The sequence below is a fragment of the Cololabis saira genome, chromosome 3 (assembly GCF_033807715.1).
Source record: "Cololabis saira isolate AMF1-May2022 chromosome 3, fColSai1.1, whole genome shotgun sequence".
Classification (NCBI taxonomy): domain Eukaryota; kingdom Metazoa; phylum Chordata; class Actinopteri; order Beloniformes; family Belonidae; genus Cololabis; species Cololabis saira.
Window position 1 is genome coordinate 49,416,768 of NC_084589.1, and position 27,070 is coordinate 49,443,837.

Sequence of the window (27,070 nt, forward strand, 5' to 3'; positions counted from 1 at the left end):
CAGGTGTGTAGCGATTTTCGTGCATGTACGTCAAACCGTATTGTGGGGCTTGAGGCACAAAGTTTTCCGGGGGGCGCTGTTGAGCCATTTTTCCACGCCCATTAATGCAAACCATGAAATATCAAATTTATCGCCAGGCCTGGCTTGCATGCCAAATTTGGTGCCTTTTGGGGAACTATCAAAAATGGACCAATCAGATGAAGGGGGGGTGCGCTTGTTGGCGTCTAGCGTCGCCACGGTAACACTTTTGAAAGAGAAAAGTAATGCGTGTAGTCGCAGGATAGAGACGCATATTTTGATGTATAACACATCTGGGTTCACGATACGGTTTGGGCTGAATTAACTCTCGAAGGAATGGCATATATTGCTCCAAAATTACGCGATTAATTCAGAATGTTCAAAATGGCCGACTTCCTGTTCGGTTTCGGCCATGGCGCCAAGAGACTTTTCTTTTAGATGCGACATGATACAGGAGTGTACCGATTTTCGTTCATGTACGTCAAACCGTATTATGGGGCTTGAGGCGCAAAGTTTTTTCTGTCTGAACCAACCAGATGAAGGGTGGACGCGCTTTTTGGCGTCTAGCGTCTCCACGGTAACGCTTTTGAAAGACTTTAAGGTTTGGGCTGAATTAACTCTCGAAGGAATGGCATATATTGCTCCAAAATTACGCGATTAATTCAGAATGTTCAAAATGGCCGACTTCCTGTTCGGTTTCGGGCATGACGCCAAGAGACTTTTGTTTAAGTTGTCCCATGATACAGGTGTGTACCGATTTTCGTGCATGTATGTCAAACCGTATCGTGGGGCTTGAGGCACAAAGTTTTCAAGGGGGCGCTGTTGAGCCATTTTGCCATGCCCATTAATGCAAACCATTAAATATCAAATTTAATTTCATGGTGTTATTTTCCTCGCATTGTAAAAACATTTTCTGATATGTTTATTAGTACACTAGTACACACTACAAACAAAAAATTTTTTTTTTTTACAAATTATTTAACTGTATTTTCACTTATTTATTCTCTGTTTCACTCACACACGCGGCTAATGTTATTCAGTTAAACACAATTCAGGACATGTATTGTAAAAGCATTTATTTTAATTGACACACACACACACACACACACACACACACACACACACACACACACACACACACACACACACACACACACGAGACTAAACTTGCTGCTGCAGGTACTTGCCACAGTGGTCAACGTATAAGCGCCGGGCGTCGTCTCTCAGCAGCTTATGTAGCAGCCCTTGATAATGATGGTGGAGCAGCTGGGCTGATTGGAATCAGCCACAGCTGTGCTGGCTGCTGGCTGAGGGAGAAGCCCGGCCCTCGCCCTATGACGTCGTGCAGGGGAGGGACTGGGGACGCGAGGAGCTGGTGGAACAACACAGACCCTCCCTGAATTCCAATCTCCGCCCTAAACCCTCAAGCCCTGAACCCTCAAGGACTTAAGTGACGTCAGTTGGAAGTGATCAAGTGTGAGAGGGTGTGAGGGCTCCAAATGGTAGAAAATAAGAATGGGACAGCACTAAGCAGAAACCGGAAACACGTCATGAATGTTTGGATGTTTGAAAACAAAGTGGTAGCCTATATAAAGGAGCATAAAATTCAACAAAGAACACAATTTAAATATGCGCACAGTACAATATGTATTTCCTTGTTAATGTAGTGTCTTTCTTTCAATCTACCCATACCAGCGCCACCAGTATGCCAGGCTCAATCGCCGAGTAATATCATTTTTGTAAGAGCGTGTAAACTGATGGTATCCTGAGTTAAATATTCCAGCTGTGTTATGACCAACTAATATTACTTTCCTTTTTGAGCAGGATGTCATTTCATTTTTGTAAGAGAGCGTATAAATTGATGGTAACCTGAGCTAAATATTTCAGTTATATTATTACTATTTACTGCAACGTTTTTGTTCAACTTGCTGAAATTGTTTAAATTTTGTGGTCATAAATAAATGAATAACCAAATTACTGCCTGACTTGTTTGTGTTGGATCTAAAACTATCTTGCTAGTATTTACATGTATGCATTTCTGTTAACATAGGGAATCTTAATTCAAACACTGTACTCAGATTAAAGAAAAGCAAGTCTTGTTTATTCAACACCAGGTCAACTGAGGATTTGTCTAATATAAAATGAAAACAAAAGAAATTGGACCTCAAATTATAAATCAAAAGTTGATGAGGAAAACTACATTGTGTCCACCATCTTCCCAAAAATGTCAATTAACTTAGATAACTGGTCATCCCTCTTCCTTTCCCTCTCCTCCTCCTTTTCATCCAGCTCCCTCAGCCTTTTTTCCTGTCTTTAGTGTTGAAGAAAGTCCAAAACTTCATTTGTCCTTTTTTTGGTTTTCTTCCCTCCGTTTGTTGGTCGCTCCCTGTTTGTAAAGGAAATAATAGGGCCATTGAAAAATCATCACGGGACAACAGTTTCGGAATTTAAATCACCAGTGGGCTATGTATTTATACTGACAGGTGAACTTCTTTTGTCTCGCAGTCGCACATAAATTATTTTCCTCCGCCATCCTGTTTTGTTTACATTCTCCCTGGTAACCTCCTTTTATGTCACAACGCAATGAACTGTGGGTAATTCCCTTTCCAAAAGTCTGCGGAGATGCGGAGTTACGGTAAGTGAGCAGTAAGGGCTCAAAATGTCTGCCGGGAGCCCTCGCGCACTTAACCACTTTAGGAATGGGACAGCCCTGAACCCTTAATGACTTTAGGAATGGGACAGCCCTGAACCCTTAACGACTTTAGGAATGGGACAGCCCTGAACCCTTAACGACTTTAGGAATGGGACAGCCCTGAACCCTTAACGACTTTAGGAATGGGACAACCCTAAACCCTACGCAAGTCGCGAGAGCGCGCACGTAAGTGTGTGAGTCTGTGAGGGTGGAGATTGGAATTCAGTGAGACTCTCCTAAACCAAGGAGAGTGAAATACACATGACATTTTTAAGTGAGGTCACACCTTGGGAAGAACGGCCCTCAAGATACACATCTTATCAAAATCCAACCAAACAAAGGAGTATTTGAAAGATACCTGCAGTGCCTACCACCAGTGGGGTAGCATAGTGTTAAGAGTCTTAAAATTGATAAAAAGTCGAGAAGAACCAGACCTGACTCCATCTCAAGGTGCCCCATCTCCATGAGACAGGGTTGCTTGATATATATATATATATATATATATATATATATATATATATATATATATATATATATATATATATATATATATATATATATATATATACACCATATTTTCTGGACTATAAGCCGCACCTGTATATAAGCTGCATCCGCTCTATTTTTAAAAAAATAATTAAAAAAAGATATACAAGCCGGACCTGCATACAAGTCGCATCCACTCTATTAAAAAAAAAAAGATATTTCAGCCGCAGATATTTGTTGTTAGATTAGATATTTCTGTAGTTAGATTAGATATTTCTGTTGTTAGATTAGATATTTACTACATGTACAGAAGGATTCTGAACTGTAAATGATGTACATATTTGTACCTAAATAGATCTTTCCTAACAGTGTCTTTTAACACGGCAGCAACTTTGCTGATTAAAACGGGACAGAACCAAGAGAAAATAACCGCTATTTATTTATCTATTTATCTGTTTGAAATCTGCTTCTACTTCAATCTGCTAAAGAAGAAGAAGCGTATTCTTCTTTGCATTTATTTTGTCTTAGTTTTGATTCTAATTCCGGTTAGAGCGCCCCGAGTGGTGGAAGAAAAATCCACAGAATAGAACCTTTGTATAAGCCGCATGGTTGAAAACCTATGGAAAAAGTAGAGGCTTATAGTCCAGAAAATACATATATATATATATATATACATATATATATATATATATATATATATAGCTGTTTGTCCTTGAAGAGCGACCGGTCAAGGGACTGGGTAATTAACTTTAAAGGGGACCAACGTTCTCCTTCAGAGAGGTGAGATGTATTTAAACACATTAAATGTATTTAAATCAGTCATCATGTTAGGAAATGTCCACATGTTTCTTCCTGAGTAGATCCATGTAGTCCTGGACACCTGTGGTCCTCCATCACCTGATGGTGATCTGAGCTTCCTCCTCATAGATCTTCATCTCCTGTCAGGAGCTTTTTCCTCTGGTTGACACATCTGGAGGTCTTACCTTCCAGAGGACTGATCCTGATGATGATCCAGAGTTAATCACTGCTTTATGTGTCCATCAGTTGTCCGTCTTCTTGATTTCGTAACTTTTCTTGGAGCAGAACTGGATCTTGTGAATATGTGAATGAGCAGAGTTCTCACTGAGGTCACATGTTCTCGGTGGATCAGCAGGACTAGTAAACCTTCACCACCACCAGTCCTCTGATGGACTGTCCTCATCCAAACAGGACTTCATCGACCTTCAGCTGGTGTGTGTCTCTGTGAGGACAGACATGATGTGAGCTAATTCTTCCTGGTTCCTCCACAGAGTGGACCAGCAGAGCTCAGAACCTCCCAGTGGTCCGTCTGTCCAGCAGCATCAGACACAGCTGGACTCCATATTTCTGGTCTGTACATGAACAACAACTGCTTCTCCACCTGTTCTGTTGATGTTTGTCTCCATGCTGGTCTCTGGAGACCAAAGGACTGTCAGTCTGTCCAACATGGGTCTGATGTTTGTCTCCATGCTGGTCTCTGGAGACCAGTGGACTGTCAGTCTGTCCAACATGGGTCTGATGTTTGTCTCCATGCTGGTCTCTGGAGACCAGTGGACTGTCAGTCTGTCCAAGATGGACCTGATGTTGGTCTCCATGCTGGTCTCTGGAGACCAGTGGACTGTCAGCCTGTCCAACATGTGTCTGGTGTTTGTCTCCATGCTGGTCTCTGGAGACCAGGGGACTGTCAGTCTGTCCAACATGGATCTGATGTTTGTCTCTGTGGTTTCAGTCTGATTGTGTCCTTCATGTGGTCTTCTGTTCCAGTTGCTAGAGGACAACATTGTCATGTTTGTGAAAAACGAGCTGAAGAAGATCCAGAGGGGTCTGAGTCCAGATTACCCAGAATCCCTAGAGCATCTGTTGCAGGGTGAGGATGAAGAGCAGAGGAGGAGCAGCAGAGAGGCGTTTGTGAAGATCACAGTGAACTTCCTGAGGAGAATGAAGCAGGAGGAGCTGGCTGAGCGTCTGCAGAGCAGTAAGAGGATTTCTATGAACATTTAAGCTGCTGGATAAATGACCCAGAATGCCTCAGGAGATGAAAAACATTCACAGATCAGCCACAACAATTAGTTTAGTTCAGTTTATTTTCACGTAAAAAAAATATACAACCGCCAAAAGTTCAGACGAACCGTATGTAGAAAAAAAAGGAAACAAAAAGAAATTAAAGCTGCAAGCATCAACGGGCCCTTGCACCCTTGTGCACGTTCAAGCGTGCTGCAGTGGAAGCGCTTGTATGACTTGCATGTAGATGTCTTCAGGCCTGGACATTTAAGTGAAAATCAGAACTATCACATATCGACCAATCAGAAGAAGGGGCGGGGCTAATTTGCACCAATTAAGGTGAAGGAGTCAAAACCGAGTCAGATGACACCACCCACGACTCTTTATATTATACCATTCAAAAGTTATGGCAGAAAGTAGGAACTATCAGATATGGACCAATCAGATGAAGGGGGGGTGCGCCTTTTGGCGTCTATCGTCGCCACGGTAACGCTTTTGAATGAGAAAAGTAATGCGCGTCGTCGCAGGATAGAGACGCACATTTTGATGTATAACACACCTGGGTGCACGTTACGGTTCGGGCTCTGAAGCGGCTGAAGAAATGGCATAAATTTCGCCAAAATGACACAATTAATTCAAATGGCCGACTTCCTGTTCAATTTCGGCCATGGCGCCAAGAGACTTTTCTTTAAGTTGCGACATGATACAGGTGTGTCCCGATTTTGCATGTACATCAAACTGTATTGTGGGGCTTGAGGCACAAAGTTTTCTAGGGGGCGCTGTTGAGCCATCTTGCCACGCCCATTAATGCAATCCATGAAATATCACATTTTTCGCCAGGCCTGGCTTGGGGCAAAATTTGGTGACTTTTGGGGCACGTTTAGGGGGCAAAAGGCCCTCCTTTCGTCAGAAGAAAGAATAAAGAATAAAGAATAAAAATTCCTACAGATACAATAGGGCCTTTGCACTGTCAGTGCTCGGGCCCTAATAAAATGTAACAGAAAAAATGTGCGGGAGGAACCAAAAAAACCCATAAGGGCTTGTCGAGTCCTATAATAAAACAAACAATATCTACAGAGATATGTAAAACATAGGACAACTAAGGAGAATAAGCTAAATAACTAGAAAAACAAACACAGGAATCTGACATTCGCCCTCACATGATACCACCCCCCCCTAAAGTAGCACTCTCCCTGTGCAGGACAGCATAAATATGTTAAACTGACCAACAACACAAGATAACTGGAAGATTTTCGTCCAGGTTTTCCTCTTCCAGGAATCCTGCTGAACTCCAGATTGTCTTGATGGTTCTACAGATTATTTGATCAGATCATCTTCTGGTGTTTTCAAGTCCTAAACCTGGAAAATCCACTTCACAGACACTACAACAATAACAAGAACACAACAACCCACAAACCCATGACCCATCAGGGCTGTACTGCTAACATCCTGGTACTAGAATCTCCAGGACCCACAGATGTTCTTGTCACTTCTATGTCCTGAATGTTCAGAGGTGTTTTGGTGGTAAAAGTGAATCTATTCAATATTGGACAGCTCATCGTAATGTTAGAGTTGATCAGTGACGGTTCACATCCTGATTCTTTAGGGGAATTATGTTGAACTTTATAAACACTTATCACCTTCTTTTTTCCACATTTATTAATGTACTTTTGCTGCAGTTTGTAAAAAGCGGCTGAAGTCTAAGCTGAAGAAGAAGTACCAGTGTTTGTTTGAGGGGATTGTTAAAGCAGGAAACCCAACCCTTCTGGAGCAGATCTACACAGAGCTCTACATCACAGAGGGAGGGACTGGACACGTCAACGATGACCATGAAGTCAGACAGATTGAAGCAGCATCCAGGAAACCACACAGAGCAGAAACAACCATCAGACAGGAAGACATCTTTAAACTCCCAACTGGAAGAGATGAACCAATCAGAACAGTGATGACGAAGGGAGTGGCCGGCATCGGGAAAACAGTCCTAACACAGAAGTTCACTCTAGACTGGGCTGAAGGCAGAACCAACCAGGACATCCAGTTCCTGCTTCCATTCACCTTCAGAGAGCTGAATGTGCTGAAAGAGAGAAAGTTCAGCTTGGTGGAACTTGTTCATCACTTCTTTACTGAAACCAGAGAAATCTGCAGCTTCGAAGAGTTGCAGGTCGTGTTCATCTTTGACGGTCTGGATGAAAGTCGTCTTCCTCTGGACTTCCACAACAATGAGGTTGTGACTGATGTTACAGAGTCCACCTCAGTGGATGTGCTGCTGACAAACCTCATCAGGGGGAACCTGCTTCCTTCTGCTCGTCTCTGGATCACCACACGACCCGCAGCAGCCAATCAGATCCCTCCTGAGTGTGTCTCCATGGTGACAGAGGTCAGAGGGTTCACTAACCCACAGAAGGAGGAATACTTCAGGAAGAGGTTCAGAGAAGAGGAGCAGACCAGCAGGATCATCTCCCACATCAAGACGTCACGAAGCCTCCACATCATGTGCCACATCCCAGTCTTCTGCTGGATCACTGCTACGGTCCTGGAGAAAGTCCTGGAAAACAGAGAGGGAGGAGAGCTGCCCAAGACCCTGACTGAGATGTACATCCACTTCCTGGTGGTCCAGACCAAACTGAAGAAGGTCAAGTATGATGGAGGAGCTGGGACGGATCCACACTGGAGTCCAGAGAGCAGGAAGATGATCAAGTCTCTGGGAAAACTGGCTTTTGAGCAGCTGCAGAAAGGAAACCTGATCTTTTATGAACCAGACCTGAGAGAGTGTGGCATCGATGTCAGAGAGGCTTCAGTGTACTCAGGAGTGTTCACCCAGATCTTTAGAGAGGAGAGCAGCCTGTACCAGGACCAGGTCTTCTGCTTCATCCATCTGAGTGTCCAGGAGTTTCTGGCTGCTATTCATGTCCATCAGACCTTCATCAAGTCTGGAGTCAACCTGCTGGAGCAACAAAAGAATACCTTCTGGTGGTTTAAAACAAGAGCAGAGACTGACCTGTATCAGAGTGCTGTGGACAAGGCCTTGCAGAGTCCAAACGGACACCTGGACTTGTTCCTCCGCTTCCTCCTGGGTCTTTCAGTGGAGACCAATCAGACTCTCCTACGAGGTCTGTTGGAACCAAAACAAAGAAGTTCACAGAACAATCAGGAAACAGTTGAATACATCAAGGAGAAGATCAGTGAGGATCTGTCTGCAGAGAAAAGCATCAACCTGTTCCACTGTCTGAATGAACTGAACGCTGGTTCTCTGGTGGAGGAGGTCCAACGGTCCCTGAGGTCTGGACGTCTCTCCACAGATAAACTGTCTCCTGCTCAGTGGTCGGCTCTAGTCTTCATCTTACTGTCATCAGAAGATCTGGAGGTGTTTGACCTGAAAAAGTTCTCAGCTTCAGAGGAGGTTCTACGGAGGCTGCTGCCGGTGGTCAAAGCCTCCAAGAAAGTTGTGTAAGGACGAACACGGACACAACTGTTTTAGTTACAATCACATGTTGTGTTCATGGAGGAAACCAGTTAAATTCACTGTTTAACTAAATTCAGGTTCATGTGGGACCAGTTCTCATCAATGATTCATCTCAGGAAACTTCACATGCAGAGAAGAGAAATTCAGCGATCACTATGATTAATACTAATTGATTATTAGTTGACATAATCAGCATTCATTGATATTATAGCATTTGTTTCTTTGTTAAATGACATAATCAACTCTGAAATAACCCCATAATTTCTCTTTAATCTCCTCTGCAGGTTGAGTGGTTGTAACCTCTCAGAGAACATCTGTGCAGATCTGTCCTCAGTTCTCAGCTCTCAGTCCTCCAGTCTGACAGAACTGGACCTGAGTAACAACCACCTGCAGGATTCAGGACCGAAGAAGCTGTGTCCTGGACTGGAGAGTCCACACTGTCACCTGGAGTCTCTCAGGTCAGAATGCACCGAGTTTTCAACTATTGACCGTTACAACTGTGGTTGATAGTGAAAAATTGTTGATGTGTTTCTGCTGAGCCTCTGACTTTTCCTTCAGCGCCATCATCAGGTGAACATGAGGACAGAGTCAGCTTTAGTCTCAGAGCAGTTCTCTCAGAGTCTCTGCATGTGTGTTGTGTTGTGTGTCTGCAGGCTGTCAGGCTGTCTGATCTCAGAGGAAGGCTGTGCTTCACTGGTCTCAGCTCTGAGCTCCAACCCCTCCCACCTGAGAGAGCTGGACCTGAGCTACAACCATCCAGGAGAGTCAGCAGTGAAGCTTTTGTCTGCTGGAATGAAGGATCCCCGCTGGAGACTGGACACTCTCAGGTATGAAGACAGAAGAACATCAGGGTGCTGGACTCTTCATTGTGTTGTGGACATCATATTTGTGGCTCTTTATTAATTGCACAGAGTAAAATACAGACACCTTCACCAGACATGTGGATGCTAGTCCTCTTAGAGGAAGGTATAGAGTACAAAAGAGATGTGACCCTTTCATCTGCATTTACATTTTTTATATCCCCCTCTTCTCATCCTGTTCCTTACAGCTGTTGGCCTTTTGTTACAAACCATATAATGTTGGACTTTTTTCCAGGACTCTTTGAGCAGAGATCTTTGAGCAGACGGAGCTGCTGCAGCTCATCTGGTGCTGCAGCAGAGCTGATAGATGCAGTTCACAACTCTGAGCCGTTCTTGACCCAGTAAACATCCCAGAACCACAGCATTGTGGTTTTCAGTCCCATCACAGCACAATAACAGCTGCACGTTCTCTCATCCATGACATGGTCTCCTCCTGCTGCTGATTCAGCAAAGATGAAATCAGAAGAAAAGAATGTGTTCAAACTGTGCTGCAACGTGACAACCACAGGACAGGACTCCAGAGATGCTGCATTCAAGTGCATCTGTCCAAGTGTTGGACTGTTCCTTCATCAGTGTGTGAGAGCCATGTAATGTCCATGTTTGCTGAAAGAGACTGTGCTGGTCTGACCCCCCTCCTCCTTTCAGGGTGGAGCCTGCTGGACAACGATGGATGACACCAAGTCTGAGGAAGTGTAAGTGTGTTTTTATTTCATTCACACATTCAACCATCTTCACACTGACACATCACACATTAATGAGTCCATCAATGATCAATGACAGATCAATAATAACTGCAGCTGGGTTGTTTGTTCTCTGTTCCCACAAACGCATCCAACTGTCTGACAACAACAGGAAGATGATGTTTGTGGAGGAGTATCAGTCATATCCTGATCATCCAGACAGGTTTGGTTCCTGGTGTCAGCTGCTGTGTAGAGAAGTTCTGACGGGTCGCTGTTACTGGGAGGTCCAGAGGAGAGGAGCAGTTTCTGTATCAGTGAGTTACAGAAGAATCAGAAGGAAAGGAAGCTCTGATTACTGTAGGTTTGGAGGGAACGATAATTCCTGGAGTCTGGAATGTTCTGATGATGGTCAGTACTATGTCTGGCACAATAACAGACCAACATCTCCCTCCTCCTCTTCCTCAGTCTCTGACAGAGTAGCAGTGTATGTGGACGTTCCTGCTGGAACTCTGTCCTTCTACAGCGTCTCCTCCTACAGACTGATCCACCTCCACACCGTCAACACCACATTCACTGAACCTCTCTATCCTGGGTTCAGGTTCTGGCCTGGTTCTTCAGTGTCTCTGTGTTGAGTTCAGTCTCAGGAGTCCTGTCAGAGAAACTGTCTCTGTTGGACTGATAGTTGAGTCTGTACATGTCTGTCTCTGTTTCCACCAGAACACTTGAATCACATGTTGCTGAAACTGTTCTGAATGATTCCTTGGAAACTTCTTCCTCTTCCGGTCCTTTAAAGGTGGACGCTGCCGTTATTCCAGGATCCACATGTTGTTCTTCTGTCTGTTTCCAGTCAGAGCTTCACAGTGAACAGCAGCATGTTGTTTCTCTGCAGCTCAGTTCAGCTGAGATCATTCAGTTCATGTCAGCTGCAGTTAGTTTTCTGCACATGTGACCAACTGTGATGTCAGAGAGGAATCACTGAGCTGCAATCAGCAGAGATGAAGTTACAACCTGCTGACAGATCTGACAACAAGGTTGCTGTGCAGCCAGGGTTCATCCTGGTCTTTATTCTCACTCACTTCCTGTTCCAACCAGGACGTCACTACTGGACTGTCACGTCTCTGTCATGGTAAAGTGTTTGTTTATGTGTTAGCTCTCACCAAGATGAATAAGATTATCCATCCATCATCTACAATTGCTTCTTCATGTTCAGGTTCCCGGGGGTCGACCTTGTTGATTTTACACTGTACTAAGAAGGGCTACTTTTTCAACAGAATTCTCCTTTGATGACAATATTTGATATCCACTCATTAAAAGCGTTGCCTCAACATTTCCTCACAATAATTATCAAATGTATTTATCATGCTACGAAACATATTTCAGAATGAAATTTCTTTTATTCTTAATCAGTTTAATTTTTTTTCCAATTTTCATATGATCACTTCCGTAAAATTTTAGTAACAAATCATGAACATCTTCAGATCAAGTCCCATTTACATGAAACTCAACCACCATAACCCTTTTAGCAAATCACGAAGCCCCACATCTGTAGAAATGATCAGGTAAAAAAATAATCAGGACTTCAAAATCCCCACATTTTTACTAATAATCAAAGATGTAGCACTTGTCTGAAGGTTTTCATGACAGAGTGGTTGATTTAAGAACATCCAGCCACCAGGGGGCGCTGCTGCACTAGATCCCGCTGAGTGCTGCTTATCGTGTGGTAGAAGAAGAGACAATGATGAGAAGCTGGATGATGTGGATGAAGCTGTTATATTACTTTGTGTCATGAATCTGATGTTTGTGGTTCAATGTGCGTCCAGAGAAACGTGAGTTATATTGTTGTTTATTGGAAGCACTTCTTTGTTGTTATATTTTATAAATCTGCTGGTGAGTATTTCCAGCAGTGTTATTTACTTCGCTAATCGTTCAAAAGTCATTTATATTATGTAATCTGAATGTCACTGACTGTTTTCTTTGTTTCCAGTTAAATGTGATAGTATCTCATGCATATTATCTAATGTATATGATGTTCATGCTAAGAACATTATTATTTGGATTGTGTGCTATGGTTAAACATATGTTTATTGCTGTTTATTGATTTCTATTATTCTTTGGTTTATTCCAGAACCACACACACCACATCTGTAAGTTCACTGTCTAAACTGGATTAAAGCACTGTAAAGGAAATTGACCGCTTCCTGCCTCTTCATTTAAGTCCTGACACGCGCTTCACAATTAAAATACAGAGAAAGCCAGTGTACAACTGTTAATCATTAAGCCTCCAAAACATATGGTCCTTGGAGCCGGATAAGGTCATTACAAAGTGATAACGGCTTATGTTCCCCCAAGTGAAGATGTCCGTCCACACCGATGAATGCAACAACCAAGACTGATGGAAGATTATGAAGGGTACACCCTCCCACAGGCTGTCAGTTACCCTGCAGGAACCCCCGCTGTGATAGAGGAGACTGAATGGAGGTATAGAGAGGGATTTGCAGAGATGACACCCCTTACCCGGCGCCCAGGTCAGAATCACCGTGCTGAGCTCGTAGAGACATCTCCCAGTCACATTGGAGCACCTGTGTATGTGTGTAGGCCACAGTCATATCAGGGCCCACCTGCAATGATGTATGTGCTGCAGCAAATACAAGAGAACCGGAGGCTGCAGCTGATGGTGATGGACACGAGACGTCAGATGGACAGTAGTGGTGCAGCCCCTCCCAGTTTAGTCTCCACTGCTGCACCATCCACATGAGAGGCCGACTCCTACCGGAGGAGAGGACACCAGGCCTCCTCCATCCCAACCTCCCATGCTCCCTTCACCACCGGGAACACGTTATCCACAGCCCGGAGACCAGTAAAGGCAGCCTCTGTCACCACCACCCTTGCAGGCCACACCGCCGCCTTCAGCAAGGGAGCACCGCCCGCAGCAAAACACAATTAAGTTTAGACAGGAGTTAGAACCAAGGTCACATGTTCACATTGTAAATGTTCATCAATGTCAATATAAAAACGATTTCTCAGAATCAGTTGTATAATATCCAAATATGTGTGCTCTTTATCTAGAAAACCCCAAAACAATTATAATACGTTAAAAGGTTTGAAATGATATACCTACCTGCTGTTATTTTTCCTTTCTCGTACTGCACTACTGTTATTTTCATTCCACTGTATATACTGTTTATATTAGGTAATTATGTATTTTTTACTTTTTATCCTTCTTTCGCTGCATGTGTACTGCTGCTGCACAAAGTGAATTTCCCCACTGAGGGATGAATAAAGGACAATCTAATCATACATATATATACACACACACACACACACACACACACACACACACACACACACACACACACACACACACACACACACACACACACACACACACGACTGTCTCAAAAAATTAGAATTTTGTGATAAAGTTCTTTATTTTCTGTAATGCAATTAAAAAAACAAATGTCATACATTCTGGATTCATTACAAATCAACTGAAATATTGCAAGCCTTTTATTATTTTTTAAACAGGGGATGATGCGGGTCTTCTTGTTGTCGCGGGCAGCGTTTCCAGCCAGCTCCAGGATCTCAGCGGTCAGATACTCCAGCACAGCCGCCAGGTAGACGGGGGCGCCGGTGTTGTGCCAAAAAGTGATTGCCTGCCAGAATGTGATTTCTTCTGATTTCTGGCCGCGGGAGCGCGCACAGCAGCCCGTTGAGCGATAGCACTAAAACATCAGATTTTCAGATTATGAAGCTCAAGAATGAGATCTAGTCATCTAGGCTCGTGTCAGAGCGAGCTAAATATTGGGAGGAGTAGATGCAACTAGATCAAGTAGCAAAAGGAATGAGATTTAACAACCTTTAACTGGTTAGTGGTTGTTTTTGCGTCTATATTTATCACGTCTGAAAGGCATGCGCTAAGTGGCGCAATTTTACTCACAAACGGCTGCAGTTGTTGTTGCGAGGAGGAGGCAAAGACATCAGGAAAGGTAACGGAGAGAGAGCAGAGATCATTGAGACACATGACCTTATCCAGCGTTGCAATGTTGGAGCTTCTGGACGAGTTAAGGCTGAACTGGAACCTGCATCACAAACATGAGGCCACGGAGATGGAGGAGGAGGAGGATGAAGCAGAGAATGAGCACGACCACGAGCCGTGGGGGAAACAGCCCAAAGCTGCAGGACTGCAGAGGAGCATCTCTGATTCTAAATCATTTCTCATGAACTGAGAGGGCAACGCATTTACTTGTGTAATTTAATTCAATAATAATCGAGACAAAAACGACGTGAATTACTGCAGTTTACTCTAGACGAACGAACCAGATCATCCCCAGCCACTGTAGCTTCATTGTAAAAATTGATGCTGACATTAATTAAGTATTTTTATTTTCCCCATTTAGCCAATGTCACAGTTTTAACTTGTATTTCATCTTTTGTGCAGGTTACACATGCGCCTATCTCCTCCTGGTCTGACCTGCTGACCTCTGGGGCCGCTGGCATTGAGCTCCTTCACCAACGTCTGTTCCACATCACAGATTCCTCTGGCAAAGCCATTAATGTCCATCATCAGCCCAGATACGGTGCTGAGCAGCTGCAGGGTGTAATGGAAGAGTGTGAAGGGAAAATAGGAAATAGGATCACTCTGCAGAGCATATAAGAGGGTATAATTAATATATGAGTGCAATTAATTTATTTTAAGAAGTACTTCAGTCCTAAAATGACAGCATACAGATGTTAGTGTTGTTTGGTTAAGACGAAGAAAACAGGAAGTGACATTAGATGTGATAATTGTTGCATCAGATACATAGTTGTAAATAGCAACTCTGTCATGCAGCCATTGGGACGTCGTCAAAGACATGTGACCTCATTGATGACGTCACAACGACTAGTGTTTATGGAGTTTATACAGAGAACTGGTTCAAGTGGAGATCTATCTATTTATTCATGTTATCACCAGAAAAGTGGAAATTATTTTGCCACAGAAACATGAAAACATGATGACATCAGCAGGTCAGTGTTGGAGTATAGAGGTGAAACATTTCTGATGTTACTGCTCTGTGAGAGTGTGTGGGATTGGGATGGTTTCCATGGCAACATAGAGACTCAGATACCTGAGATGATGTTGCTACACGCTGGAACGAGCACATGTTATCATCGTTATCGGCGAATCAATACATGGATCAGATACATAGTTATAAATACCAACTCTTTCTTGCAGCCTTGGGATGTCATCAAACACACGTGATGTCATTGCTGATGTCACAGCCAACACTGCTCATTATAGATAGCAATCATTAAAGTAAAGATCTATTTGTTAACAACAGAAAAGTGTTTAACAGCACACCAGAAGTACAGAAATGATCTTGCCAAAGGAACATGAAATAAGATAACGGGGTATTTAACATCTGGTATACCAGTGATTTCCTGGCCTGCTGGTGTCTGATTCACATAATAAAACATGTTTGAGGTGAACAGCTCTATATTTATTAAGACTAAACCCACCTGACTTAAAAACATGTCGTTCTCAAAAAATGTTGAATTTGTCAATAAAGGTCAGGTCACTGATTGTGCAACATATGTATCTTTAAGCCATTTTTTGAGCATCAGGATATGTTTATGTTTCACATCTCTATAACGTCATCATAAACATGGATACAAAATAGTACAGTGGTATTACTGTTTAAAAATGGTTTGACACAATAACACGTACAATAAAATAATAATAATAATAATAATAATAATAATAATAATAATAATAATAATAATAATAATAATAATAATAATAATAATAATAATAATAATAATAATAATAATAATAATAACACTGTTTATGAAATCAATAAAAATCAAATAACCATCTCTGGGTTCTTCACAGAAAGAAAGTTAATGTTGTGCCGTGCACAATCCTAGGTAAAAGTTCAGCTTCACTTGTCAGAGCAGAATCTCAAATGTCTCTCAAAGTTCTTGTGTTCTTTCTCATTTCTCTTGTGGGACGGGAGAAGACACAAAATCAATGCATCTCTATTATTGTGCATGAATTCTCTGAGATTTGTGGATGCAAGCGGAGTGGATATAAACACTGTGGGAGCGGGATGAAGATGACAGTCCCGTGCATCTATCTATCTATCTATCTATCTATCTATCTATCTATCTATCTATCTATCTATCTATCTATCTATCTATCTATCTATCTATCTATCTATCTATCTATCTATCTATCTATCTATCTATCTATCTATCTATCTATCTATCTATCTATCTATCTATCTATCTATCTATCTATCTATCTATCTATCTATCTATCTATCTAATCGAGCGCCGACACTGAGAAAGAAAAACAGACTTTTCAGTTCATTTTTGAAACTTAAAGTTAATTTGAGCACATTTTCTGAAGACAATTAGTCTGATAAATGCAGTGAAGTAAATATAGTATTTAGCAAAACCTCCACACCACCTAGATATTTGAATTGAGACCAATCAGGAAAGACTTGTAGTTCACCTGCTGACCACTAGGGGCTGAATCCAAACCAAAGACAGGAAAGAACATATGTGTCTCTGCTCTCTCTTTTCTCCATTCTCTCTTTCTAAAACTTTAATAATGAAAATAAAGAATAAAACAAATAGAATAGGTTTCTAATCTCACGGCACTCCAAACTTTTAATTATTTAGAAAATAAACAGAAAGAATCTTAAGAACCATAATTTATTCTTCTACAGAAACCCTTTGAAACTCTTTAACAGAACTGTTGTTGTCTGCCGTGGTTGGAGTTTTTTCCCCCCGGTGTGGACTTCCCTGTGAAAGTGTGAGGTTTTATTTTGAATGACAACCATAAATTCACAACTAACAAAAGACCAATAACAGTAGGATCTTTTAAATTAATTCATGTAATATACTGCTATATGAACGGGTGAGGAGATTCTATGTTGATCTTTTTGCATCACACACTCAGAACAAGGAGTGTCTTCTTTAGTTGACTAACAGGCAAGTCAAGTCTTGTCCTAAGACGCTTCCTCATTCCACCTTTGTTAAACAACACTGCAGGTATTTTAACACAGACACACACACTGATAAGATTTCTCTCAGGACGACTGTGTTCTGAATGTTAAAACATACTTTTCTGGGAACCTGTACCACCGAGACCTGATGTCAGGAATCACCTGTCCAGGTAAGGCTCTACGTTTTTCTTATACTTAGCTGATTAAAACATTGTGATGAGCATTAATTTAGTTAACTAATCTGATGGACAAAGCTACTAGAACTTTGTCGTCTTTTACTTCCAATCAACAGAAAATATATCACATTTAAATGAACAGTCATGACATTGGTCGGTGTGTGCTACAATAAAGGTCATCTGGAGATAATAGAACGCTGAGGCAGTGAGAGCTAGAAGTTGTCTATGAATTAAATCTAAATCTGACATCCCAGCTGAACAGGACTATTCCACCTCTTCTACGCTGCAACTGTTACAACTGTTTCTACTGCTCTGTAGAAGCAAAAAAAAACAAGAGAGGAACAACCAGAGCAGGAACAGCTGTTCTGTGTGCAGCACCAGTGATGTGTGTTTCCTCTGCAGATGAAGGTGTGTGTGTGAGCTGATGTGGATGTGAATTCAGCAGAATGGATCAGTGTGAGGACGGAGAGGAGGGAGTCCCTCCCTCTAAAACCCCTATGTGTGGGGAAGATGAGAGTCGGAGCAAAGCTCAGAGGTGAGATGAGCATCTCTAACCGTCTGTGACTCTTCTGCATATCGGAGCTCAAGACTCACATCACCAAACATCATTATTACAGGAATCAACCTGGACCCAGAGCCGGAACTGGACCTGAACTTGAATCCAGACCTGGACCCAGCTGTGTGTCCTTGAAGAGTGACAGGTCAAAAGGCTTTATAATTCTCTTTAAAGGAGACCAACAGTCTTCTTCAGAGCGGTGAGATGTATTTAAATGCATTAAATGTATTTAAATTAGTCCTCATGTTAGGAAATGTCCTTGTTTCTTCCTGAGTAGATCTGTGTAGTCCTGGACCCCTGTGGTCCTCCATCCCCTGATGGTGATCTGAGCTTCCTCCTCATAGATATTAATCTCCTGTCATGAGCTTTTTCCTCTGGTCGACACATCTGGAGGTCTTACCTTCCAGAGGACTGATCCTGATGATGATCCAGAGTTCATCAGCTGCTTCATGTCTCCATCAGTTGTCCTTCTTCTTGATCTCGTAACTTTTCTTGGAGCAGAACTGGATCTTGTGAATATGTGAATGAGCAGAGTTCTCACTGAGGTCACATGTTCTCGGTGGATCAGCAGGACTAGTAAACATTCACCACCACCAGTCCTCTGATGGACTGTCCTCATCCAAACAGAAGTTCATGGACCTTCAGCTTGTGTTTGTCTCTGTGAGGACAGACATGATGTGAGCTAATTCTTCCTGGTTCCTCCACAGAGTGGACCAGCAGAGCTCAGAGCCTCCCAGCGGTCCGTCTGTCCAGCAGCAGCAGACACAGCTGGACTCCATCTTTCAGGTATGTACATGAACAACAACTGCTTATCCATCTGTTCTGTTGATGTTTGTCTCCATGCTGGTCTCTGGAGACCAGTGGACTGTCAGTCTGTCCAACATGGGTCTGATGTTTGTCTCCATGCTGGTGTCTGGAGACCAGTGGACTGTCAGTCTGTCCAACATGGGTCTGATGTTTGTCTCCGTGGTTTCAGTCTGATTGTGTCCTTCATGTGGTCTTCTGTTCCAGCTGCTGGAGGACAACATTGTCATGTTTGTGAAGAATGAGCTGAAGAAGATCCAGAGGGGTCTGAGTCCAGATTACCCAGAATCCCTAGAACATCTGTTGGAGGGTGAGGATGAAGAGCAGAGGAGGAGCAGAGAGGCGTTTGTGAAGATCACAGTGAACTTCCTGAGGAGAATGAAGCAGGAGGATCTGGCTGAGCATCTGCGGAGAAGTAAGACGATTTCTATGAACATTTAAGCTGCTGAATAAATGACCCAGAATGCATCAGGAGATGAGCAACATTCAAAGATCAGCCACAACATTTGCCCCCACATGGTACCACCTCCACTCTAGAGTAGCACCCTCCCTGTACAGGACAGCATAAATATTTTAAATATTTGTGTTTAACCGACCAACACCACAAGATAACTGGAAGATTGTAGTCCTGGTTTTCTTGTTCCAGGAATCCTGCTGAACTCCAGATTGTTTTCATGCTTCTACAGGTTATTTGATCAGATCATATTCTGGTGTTTTCAAATCCTAAACCTGGAAAATCCACTTCACAAACACCACAACAATAACAAGAACACAACAACCCACAAACCCACAACCCATCAGGGCTGTACTGCTAACATCCTGGTACTAGAAACTCCAGGACCCCCAAATGTTCTTGTCACTTCCACGTCCTGAATGTTCAGAGGTGTTTTGGTGGTAAAAGTGAATCTACTCAATCTTGGACAGCTCATCGTAACGTTGGAGTCGATCAGTGTCGGTTCACATTCTGATTCTTTATGAGAATTAAGTTGAACTTCATAAACACTAATTGGTTTCATTTGTCCACTTTTATCAAGGTACCTTTGCTGAAGATTGTAAAAAGCGGCTGAAATCAAAGCTGAAGAAGAAGTGCCAGTGTGTGTTTGAGGGAATTGTTAAAGCAGGAAACCCAGCCCTTCTGAAGCAGATCTACACAGAGCTCTACATCACAGAGGGAGGGACTGGAGAGGTCAACGAAGAACATGAAGTCAGACAGATTGAAGCAGCATCCAGGAAACCAGACAGAGCAGAAACAACCATCACACAGGAAGACATCTTTAAACTCCCACCTGGAAGAGATGAACCAATCAGAACAGTGATGACGAAGGGAGTGGCCGGCATCGGGAAAACAGTCCTAACACAGAAGTTCACTCTGGACTGGGCTGAAGGCAGAACCAACCAGGACATCCAGTTCCTGCTTCCATTCACCTTCAGAGAGCTGAATGTGCTGAAAGAGACAAAGTTCAGCTTGGTGGAACTTGTTCATCACTTCTTCACTGAAACCAGAGAAATCTGCAGCTTTGAAGAGTTCCAGGTCGTGTTCATCTTTGACGGTCTTGATGAGAGTCGACTTCCTCTGGACTTCCACAACAATGAGGTCCTGACTGATGTTACAGAGTCCACCTCAGTGGATGTGCTGCTGACAAACCTCATCAGGGGGAACCTGCTTCCTTCTGCTCATCTCTGGATCACCACACGACCCGCAGCAGCCAGTCAGATCCCTCCTGAGTGTGTCTCCATGGTGACAGAGGTCAGAGGGTTCACTAACCCACAGAAGGACGAATACTTCAGGAAGAGGTTCAGAGAAGAAGAGCAGACCAGCAGGATCATCTCCCACATCAAGAAATCACGAAGCCTCCACATCATGTGCCACATCCCAGTCTTCTGCTGGATCACTGCTACGGTCCTGGAGAAAGTCCTGGAAACCAGAGAGAGAGGGGAGCTGCCCAAGACCCTGACTGAGATGTACATCCACTTCCTGGTGGTCCAGGCCAAACTGAAGAGGGTCAAGTATGATGGAGGAGCTGGGACGGATCCACACTGGAGTCCAGAGAGCAGGAAGATGATCAAGTCTCTGGGAAAACTGGCTTTTGAGCAGCTGCAGAAAGGAAACCTGATCTTCTATGAACCAGATCTGAGAGAGTGTGGCATCGATGTCAGAGAGGCTTCAGTGTACTCAGGAGTGTTCACACAGATCTTTAGAGAGGAGAGCAGCCTGTACCAGGACCAGGTCTTCTGCTTCATCCATCTGAGTGTTCAGGAGTTTCTGGCTGCTCTGCATGTCCATCGGACCTTCATCAAGTCTGGAGTCAACCTGCTGGAGGAACAAAGAAACACCTCTAGACGGTTTAAAACAAAAGCAGAGACTAAGCTCTATCGGAGTGCTGTGGACAAGGCCTTACAGAGTCCAAATGGACACCTGGACTTGTTCCTCCGCTTCCTCCTGGGTCTTTCACTGGAGACCAATCAGACTCTCCTACGAGGTGTGTTGAAACCAAAACAAAGAAGTTCACAGAACAATAAGGAAACAGTTAAATACATCAAGAAGAGGATCAGTGAGGATCTGTCTGCAGAGAAAAGCATCAACCTGTTCCACTGTCTGAAAGAACTGAACGCTGGTTCTCTGGTGGAGCACGTCCAACGGTCCCTGAGGTCAGGACGTCTCTCCACAGATAAACTGTCTCCTGCTCAGTGGTCGGCTCTGGGCTTCATCTTACTGTCATCAGAAGATCTGGAGGTGTTTGACCTGAAGAAATACTCAGCTTCAGAGGAGGTTCTACGGAGGCTGCTACCGGTGGTCAAAGCCTCCAAGAAAGTTCTGTAAGGACGAACACGGGCACATCTCTTTTAATTACAATCACATTCAATTGGAGCTTTGGTAGGGTTATTACACACACACACACACACACACACACACACACACACACACACACGCAGGCAAACACACACACACACATATACAGTGGGGAGAACAAGTATTATAGTTTTATCATAGGTACTCTTCAACTGTGAGTGACAGAATCTAAAAAAAAATCCAGAAAATCACATTGTATGATTTTTAAGTAATTAATTTGCATTTTATTGCATGACATAAGTATTTGATCACTTGTCAACCAGTAAGACTTCCGGCTCTCACAGACCTGTTAGTTCTTCTTTAAGAAGCCCTCCTGTTCCTGTTCAGGGCCGGCCCCCGTCTACTGGATGGCCGGTGGGGGGGCGCGGGTGTCTTACCAGGGCCGGCTTTGCTGGTCCTGCTTCCTGGCTTCGGCCTCCGCTCCCCCTCCTTCCCCCCCTACACGATTCATACGCACATAGGAGAGGGGCGGGGGGTCCGGGTCGTGGGGGCATTGTCCCGCGTGGCCCGGCACTCCCCGCCTCACGGTTTTAACAGCAAAGTAGACACTACACATTCAACACTTAATAAATGCATTTGACAATGACACGTAGTTCAGGAGGGGGGAGGTCGGTGTCAAATCGATACTTGGCCCTCCCCCTCCCTGTTTCCCTCGCCGGCCTGGGATAAGTGTGTCGGGATACCCGGGCCTGGCGGGGCTCGCCGTGCAGCCTGGGGTGCCTTCTGGCGGTGCTGGACCCCCCCGGGGAGGGGGAAATGGTGCGTGATTGTGTGTCTGTGTCGGTGAGAATGCGGTGTGGAAGTGTCCTGCCATGGAGGATTTGAGCCTCCATTGGCAGGACAACAAAACTTAATAATTTATCAATATTATATTATAGAAAGATGGTTAGTATTATTATTATTATTGTTGTTATTATTATTATTATTATTATTATTATTATTATTATTATTATTATTAGTATTAGTATTAGTATTATTATTATTAGTATTATTATTATGTATAGTATATCTTATTATTAGTATCGGGTAGGTATCGGATAGGTGAATGGATGAATGAATGGGATGCCTGGGTCTGGGGCCCTCCGTTGTCGGGCCTGCGCGGGTGTCGCCCTGTTGGGGGGTTCCCTCTCTCCGGGCCCGTCTCCGGTCCCCCCCGCTGCCTCTGTGGCGGGGCGCCCCTCTGGTCTTGGAGGGCCACTTTCGTGGGGGCGGGTGCGCCTGCCCGCGTCGGCGGCCGGGGCGGCTCTGTCTCTCCGGGCAGGCTGGCCCCCTGCCGGGTGGGGGTCGTTGGCCTGGAGGGTGAGGGCCACGTGTCCGGCCCGGACCGGGTGGCCGGGGATTGCCTGGGTCGCGGTCCGCCGCCGCGGGATCCCTGGCTGCTTCTTTCCGCGCCGCGGGGGCCCCGCCCGCGGGCCCCCTCGGCCGCCGGGGGGGGGGGGGGGGGGGGGGGTCTCGCAGGCGGTGGGTTGCCTCCCTCCTACATCTCCCCTCTGTGGGGTTGCTGGTGGCCTGGGTTCCGGGTTTTTCCGTGTCGGCCTCTGGTCTCGCGGGTGGCGGGGTTGCTCCCCCCCCTCCCCCACTATAGATACACCTCAGGTGGAGCTTTGTTTGGTTTATTACACACACACACAAACACAAAGACATGTACACACACACGTACGAACACACATATACACACACACACACACATACACACACACACACACACACACACGCATGATCATATACATACACGCATACACACACATAGACATACACACTGGCTTGTTCACCTGCATGCTTGCTCTGTAGTTTTTGGGGTTGGGTAGCGGTAGCGGTAGCTTAGCTCAGACTGCGATCAGATCTCAAGATTTGGGTCGATTGCTGTTCATGTTTTGGTCGGCTCCGTGCCGGTTTCGTGTTTTGTTTGTGGTTTTTTGTTGCAGATTTCCAGTGCTTGACGTGTGTTTCCGTGTGTTCCTGCTTCCTGGATTGGTAGTGGATGTCGTCACTGGGTTTGTATGTGTATATTTATGTATGTGTACGCATATGTATGCGTATATATATGTATATATATATTAAATATAGTAATAATGCACATATATGCACATACATATATATATATATATATATATATATATATATATATATATATATATATATATATATATATATATATATATATATATATATATATATATATATATACCTTTGGTTTCTACCGTCATGGTATCAATCATTAATATGTGTGCAGACAAGGTAAAAAATAAATAAAAAAAAAAGAAGCCCTCCTGTTCTCTACTCATTACCTGTATTAACTGCACCTGTTTGAACTCGTTACCTGTATAAAAGACACCTGTCCACACACTCAATCAAACAAACTCCAACCTCTCCACAATGGCCAAGACCAGAGAGCTGTGTAAGGACATCAGGGATAAAATTGTAGACCTGCACAAGGCTGGGATGGGCTAGAGGACAATAGGCAAGCAGCTTGGTGAGAAGGCAACAACTGTTGGCGCAATTATTAGAAAATGGAAGAAGTTCAAGATGACGGTCAATCTACCTCGGTCTGGGGCTCCATGCAAAATCTCACCTCGTGGGGCATCAATGATCATGAGGAAGGTGAGGGATCAGCCCAGAACTACACGGCAGGACCTGGTCAATGACCTGAAGAGAGCTGGGACCACAGTCTCAAAGAAAACCATTAGTAACACACTACGCCGTCATGGATTAAAATCCTGCAGCGCACGCAAGGTCCCCCTGCTCAAGCCAGTGCATGTCAAGGCCCGTCTGAAGTTTGCCAATGACCATCTGGATGATCCAGAGGAGGAATGGGAGAAGGTCATGTGGTCTGATGAGACTAAAATAGAGCTTTTTGGTCTAAACTCAATTTGCCGTGTTTGGAGGAAGAAGAAGGATGAGTACAACCCCAAGAACACCATCCCAACCGTGAAGCATGGAGGTGGAAACATCATTCTTTGGGGATGCTTTTCTGCAAAGGGGACAGGACGACTGCACCGTATTGAGGGGAGGATGGATGGGGCCATGTATCGCGAGATCTTGGCCAACAACCTCCTTCCCTCAGTAAGAGCATTGAAGATGGGTCGTGGCTGGGTCTTCCAAAATGACAACGACCCGAAACACACAGCCAGGGCAACTAAGGAGTGGCTCCGTAAGAAGCATTTCAAGGTCCTGGAGTGGCCTAGCCAGTCTACAGACCTGAACCCAATAGAAAATCTTTGGAGGGAGCTGAAAGTCCGTATTGCCCAGCGACAGCCCCGAAACCTGAAGGATCTGGAGAAGATCTGTATGGAGGAGTGGGCCAAAATCCCTGCTGCAGTGTGTGCAAACCTGGTCAAGAACTACAGGAAACGTCTGATCTCTGTAATTGCAAACAAAGGTTTCTGTACCAAATATTAAGTTCTGTTTTTCTGATGTATCAAATACTTATTTCATGCAATAAAATGCAAATGAATTACTTAAAAATCATACAATGTGATTTTCTGGATTTTTTCACAGTTGAAGAGTACCTATGATAAAAATTACAGACTTCTACATGCTTTGCAAGTGGGAAAACCTGCAAAATCGGCAGTGTATCAAATACTTGTTCTCCCCACTGTACATACATTCATACATGCATACACACACACATAGCCACACACATACATACACATAGCCGCATAGACACACACACACACACACACACACACACACACACACACACACACACACATACACACAGACATATACATACACACAAACACATACAGATACACATACACACACACACACATATAGCCGCACAGACATATACATGGACGCACACTCATTGGCTTGTTCACCTGCATGCTTGCTCTGTAGTTTTTGGGGTTAGTTAGTCGCGGTAGCCTAGCTCAGACTGTGATTGTGTGACTGTGTGAGTGACTGTGATCGAGATTTGGGTCGATTGCTGCTAGTGTTTTGTTCGGCTCCGTGTCGGTTTCGTGTTTCGTTAGTGGTTTTTGTTGCAGATTTCCAGTGCTTGTTGTGTGCCTTCATGTGTTCTTGCTTCCTGGTTTAGCAGCGGATGTCACCCCCCCCCCCCCAACAAAAAAAAACACTGGGTTTGTGTGTGTGTGTATGTATATATATATGTGTATGCATGTGTATGCATATATATGCATATATATATATATGTATATATATATATATATATATATATATATATATATATATATATATATATGCATATATATATATATATATATATATATATATATATATATATATATATATATATATATATATATATATATATATATATATATATATATATATATTACCAGCATGGTATCAACCATTAATATGGGTGCGGAAAAGGTAAAAAAAAAAAAAGAGATAATCAGTATTCATTGATATTATATCATTTATCTATATTTATTTATTTGTTAAATGACATAATCAACTTTTAAATAATCTCATCATTTCACTTTAATCTCCTCTGCAGGTTGAGTGGTTGTAACCTCTCAGTGGACATCTGTGCAGATCTGTCCTCAGTTCTCAGCTCTCAGTCCTCCAGTCTGACAGAACTGGAGCTGAGTAACAACCAGCTGCAGGATTCAGGACTGAAGAAGCTGTGTCCTGGACTGGAGAGTCCACACTGTCACCTGGAGTCTCTCAGGTCAGAATCCACCAAGTGTTCAACTGTTGTGCGTTAGAACTGTTTGTTTGTTTGTTTTATTCGATTGCCATTAGCTGCTGATCTTTCACAGCAGTTTCTCTGGGGTCTCATCAGAATCATCAGCTGAATAACAACATTATCACTAATTAAAATACATAAACATACATGCTTACAACTCAGAGACAACAGATACTAGGACATCTCCTAAAAGTAAAAAAAAAAACAAACATTATAATCAGCACAATGGCATTATGACTCTACATTTCCTCTTTTGAAAGTCAGGATTTACATTTTCTCATCACAGTCTCAAACAAAATATTAAGAAAAATCAAATCTATAGCTCAATTTAAAAAGAATAAAAAATAAATGGAAACAATGTCAACACAATAAACATATTAATAGCTCAATCCTTAACAGTCCATTTTATTCTCTTGAGTAAACAAAAATAACTGGAGCTTCTTTTTAAAGCTTATCATATTATCTAAAGTCTAAAGGTCTGGTAACTCACTCCACGCCACCATCGCTTTGTGATTCATTGTCTTCTGTTTTAAGTTACTGCTACATGGAGGCAACAGAAAATGACCTGCTGATATCCGCCTCGACAAATGACTGCATTTGTGAAAGAAATTATAATCTTCTGTAGAGCGTTTCTAGTGTTTAAGTCATAACTACTTTATTGATTAAACTCATCAATGAATATTGCATCCTACATTCTCCACTTAACCAGGGTGGATGGGGTTTCATTATACTTCCACTGGTCTGATAAAGGCGCTGAATGACTCAGCCAGCTGCTTTGTTCTGAGATACCTGCAGCCTGGCCAGGTTATGTTTGGT

The 27,070-nt window shown here is 43.4% G+C and overlaps 2 protein-coding genes across 2 annotated transcripts in view; both read left to right on the top strand.

The window, feature by feature from the left end:
• The first annotated feature begins 2,640 nt into the window (after positions 1 to 2,640).
• On the top strand, positions 2,641 to 10,850 carry LOC133440747 (NLR family CARD domain-containing protein 3-like). The gene is made up of 10 exons (XM_061718062.1): positions 2,641 to 2,653; positions 3,973 to 3,976; positions 4,486 to 4,564; positions 4,979 to 5,189; positions 5,498 to 5,501; positions 6,884 to 8,662; positions 8,963 to 9,136; positions 9,332 to 9,505; positions 10,184 to 10,234; positions 10,298 to 10,850. Exons 1-10 carry the CDS (start codon positions 2,641 to 2,643, stop codon positions 10,848 to 10,850), a joined length of 3,042 nt encoding a protein of 1,013 aa, XP_061574046.1.
• Positions 10,851 to 17,223: 6,373 nt separating this feature from the next.
• LOC133440469 (NLR family CARD domain-containing protein 3-like) overlaps positions 17,224 to 27,070 on the top strand; it is a 33,936-nt gene continuing 24,089 nt past the window's right edge. The window contains exons 1-6 of the mRNA XM_061717728.1: positions 17,224 to 17,380; positions 17,789 to 17,921; positions 18,004 to 18,141; positions 18,650 to 18,728; positions 18,954 to 19,161; positions 19,781 to 21,563. Of these exons, the coding sequence (XP_061573712.1) occupies positions 17,833 to 17,921; positions 18,004 to 18,141; positions 18,650 to 18,728; positions 18,954 to 19,161; positions 19,781 to 21,563 (2,297 nt within the window). The 5' untranslated portion in view covers positions 17,224 to 17,380; positions 17,789 to 17,832. The remainder of the gene's footprint in view (positions 17,381 to 17,788; positions 17,922 to 18,003; positions 18,142 to 18,649; positions 18,729 to 18,953; positions 19,162 to 19,780; positions 21,564 to 27,070) is intronic.

Excerpts from the sequence above, each read along its gene's own strand:
- LOC133440747 (XM_061718062.1), top strand. Across the intron at positions 4,565-4,978 it reads AGCTGGACTCCATATTTCTG|TTGCTAGAGGACAACATTGT; the intron begins GTCTGTACATGA and ends CTTCTGTTCCAG. Across the intron at positions 9,137-9,331 it reads TGTCACCTGGAGTCTCTCAG|GCTGTCAGGCTGTCTGATCT; the intron begins GTCAGAATGCAC and ends GTGTGTCTGCAG.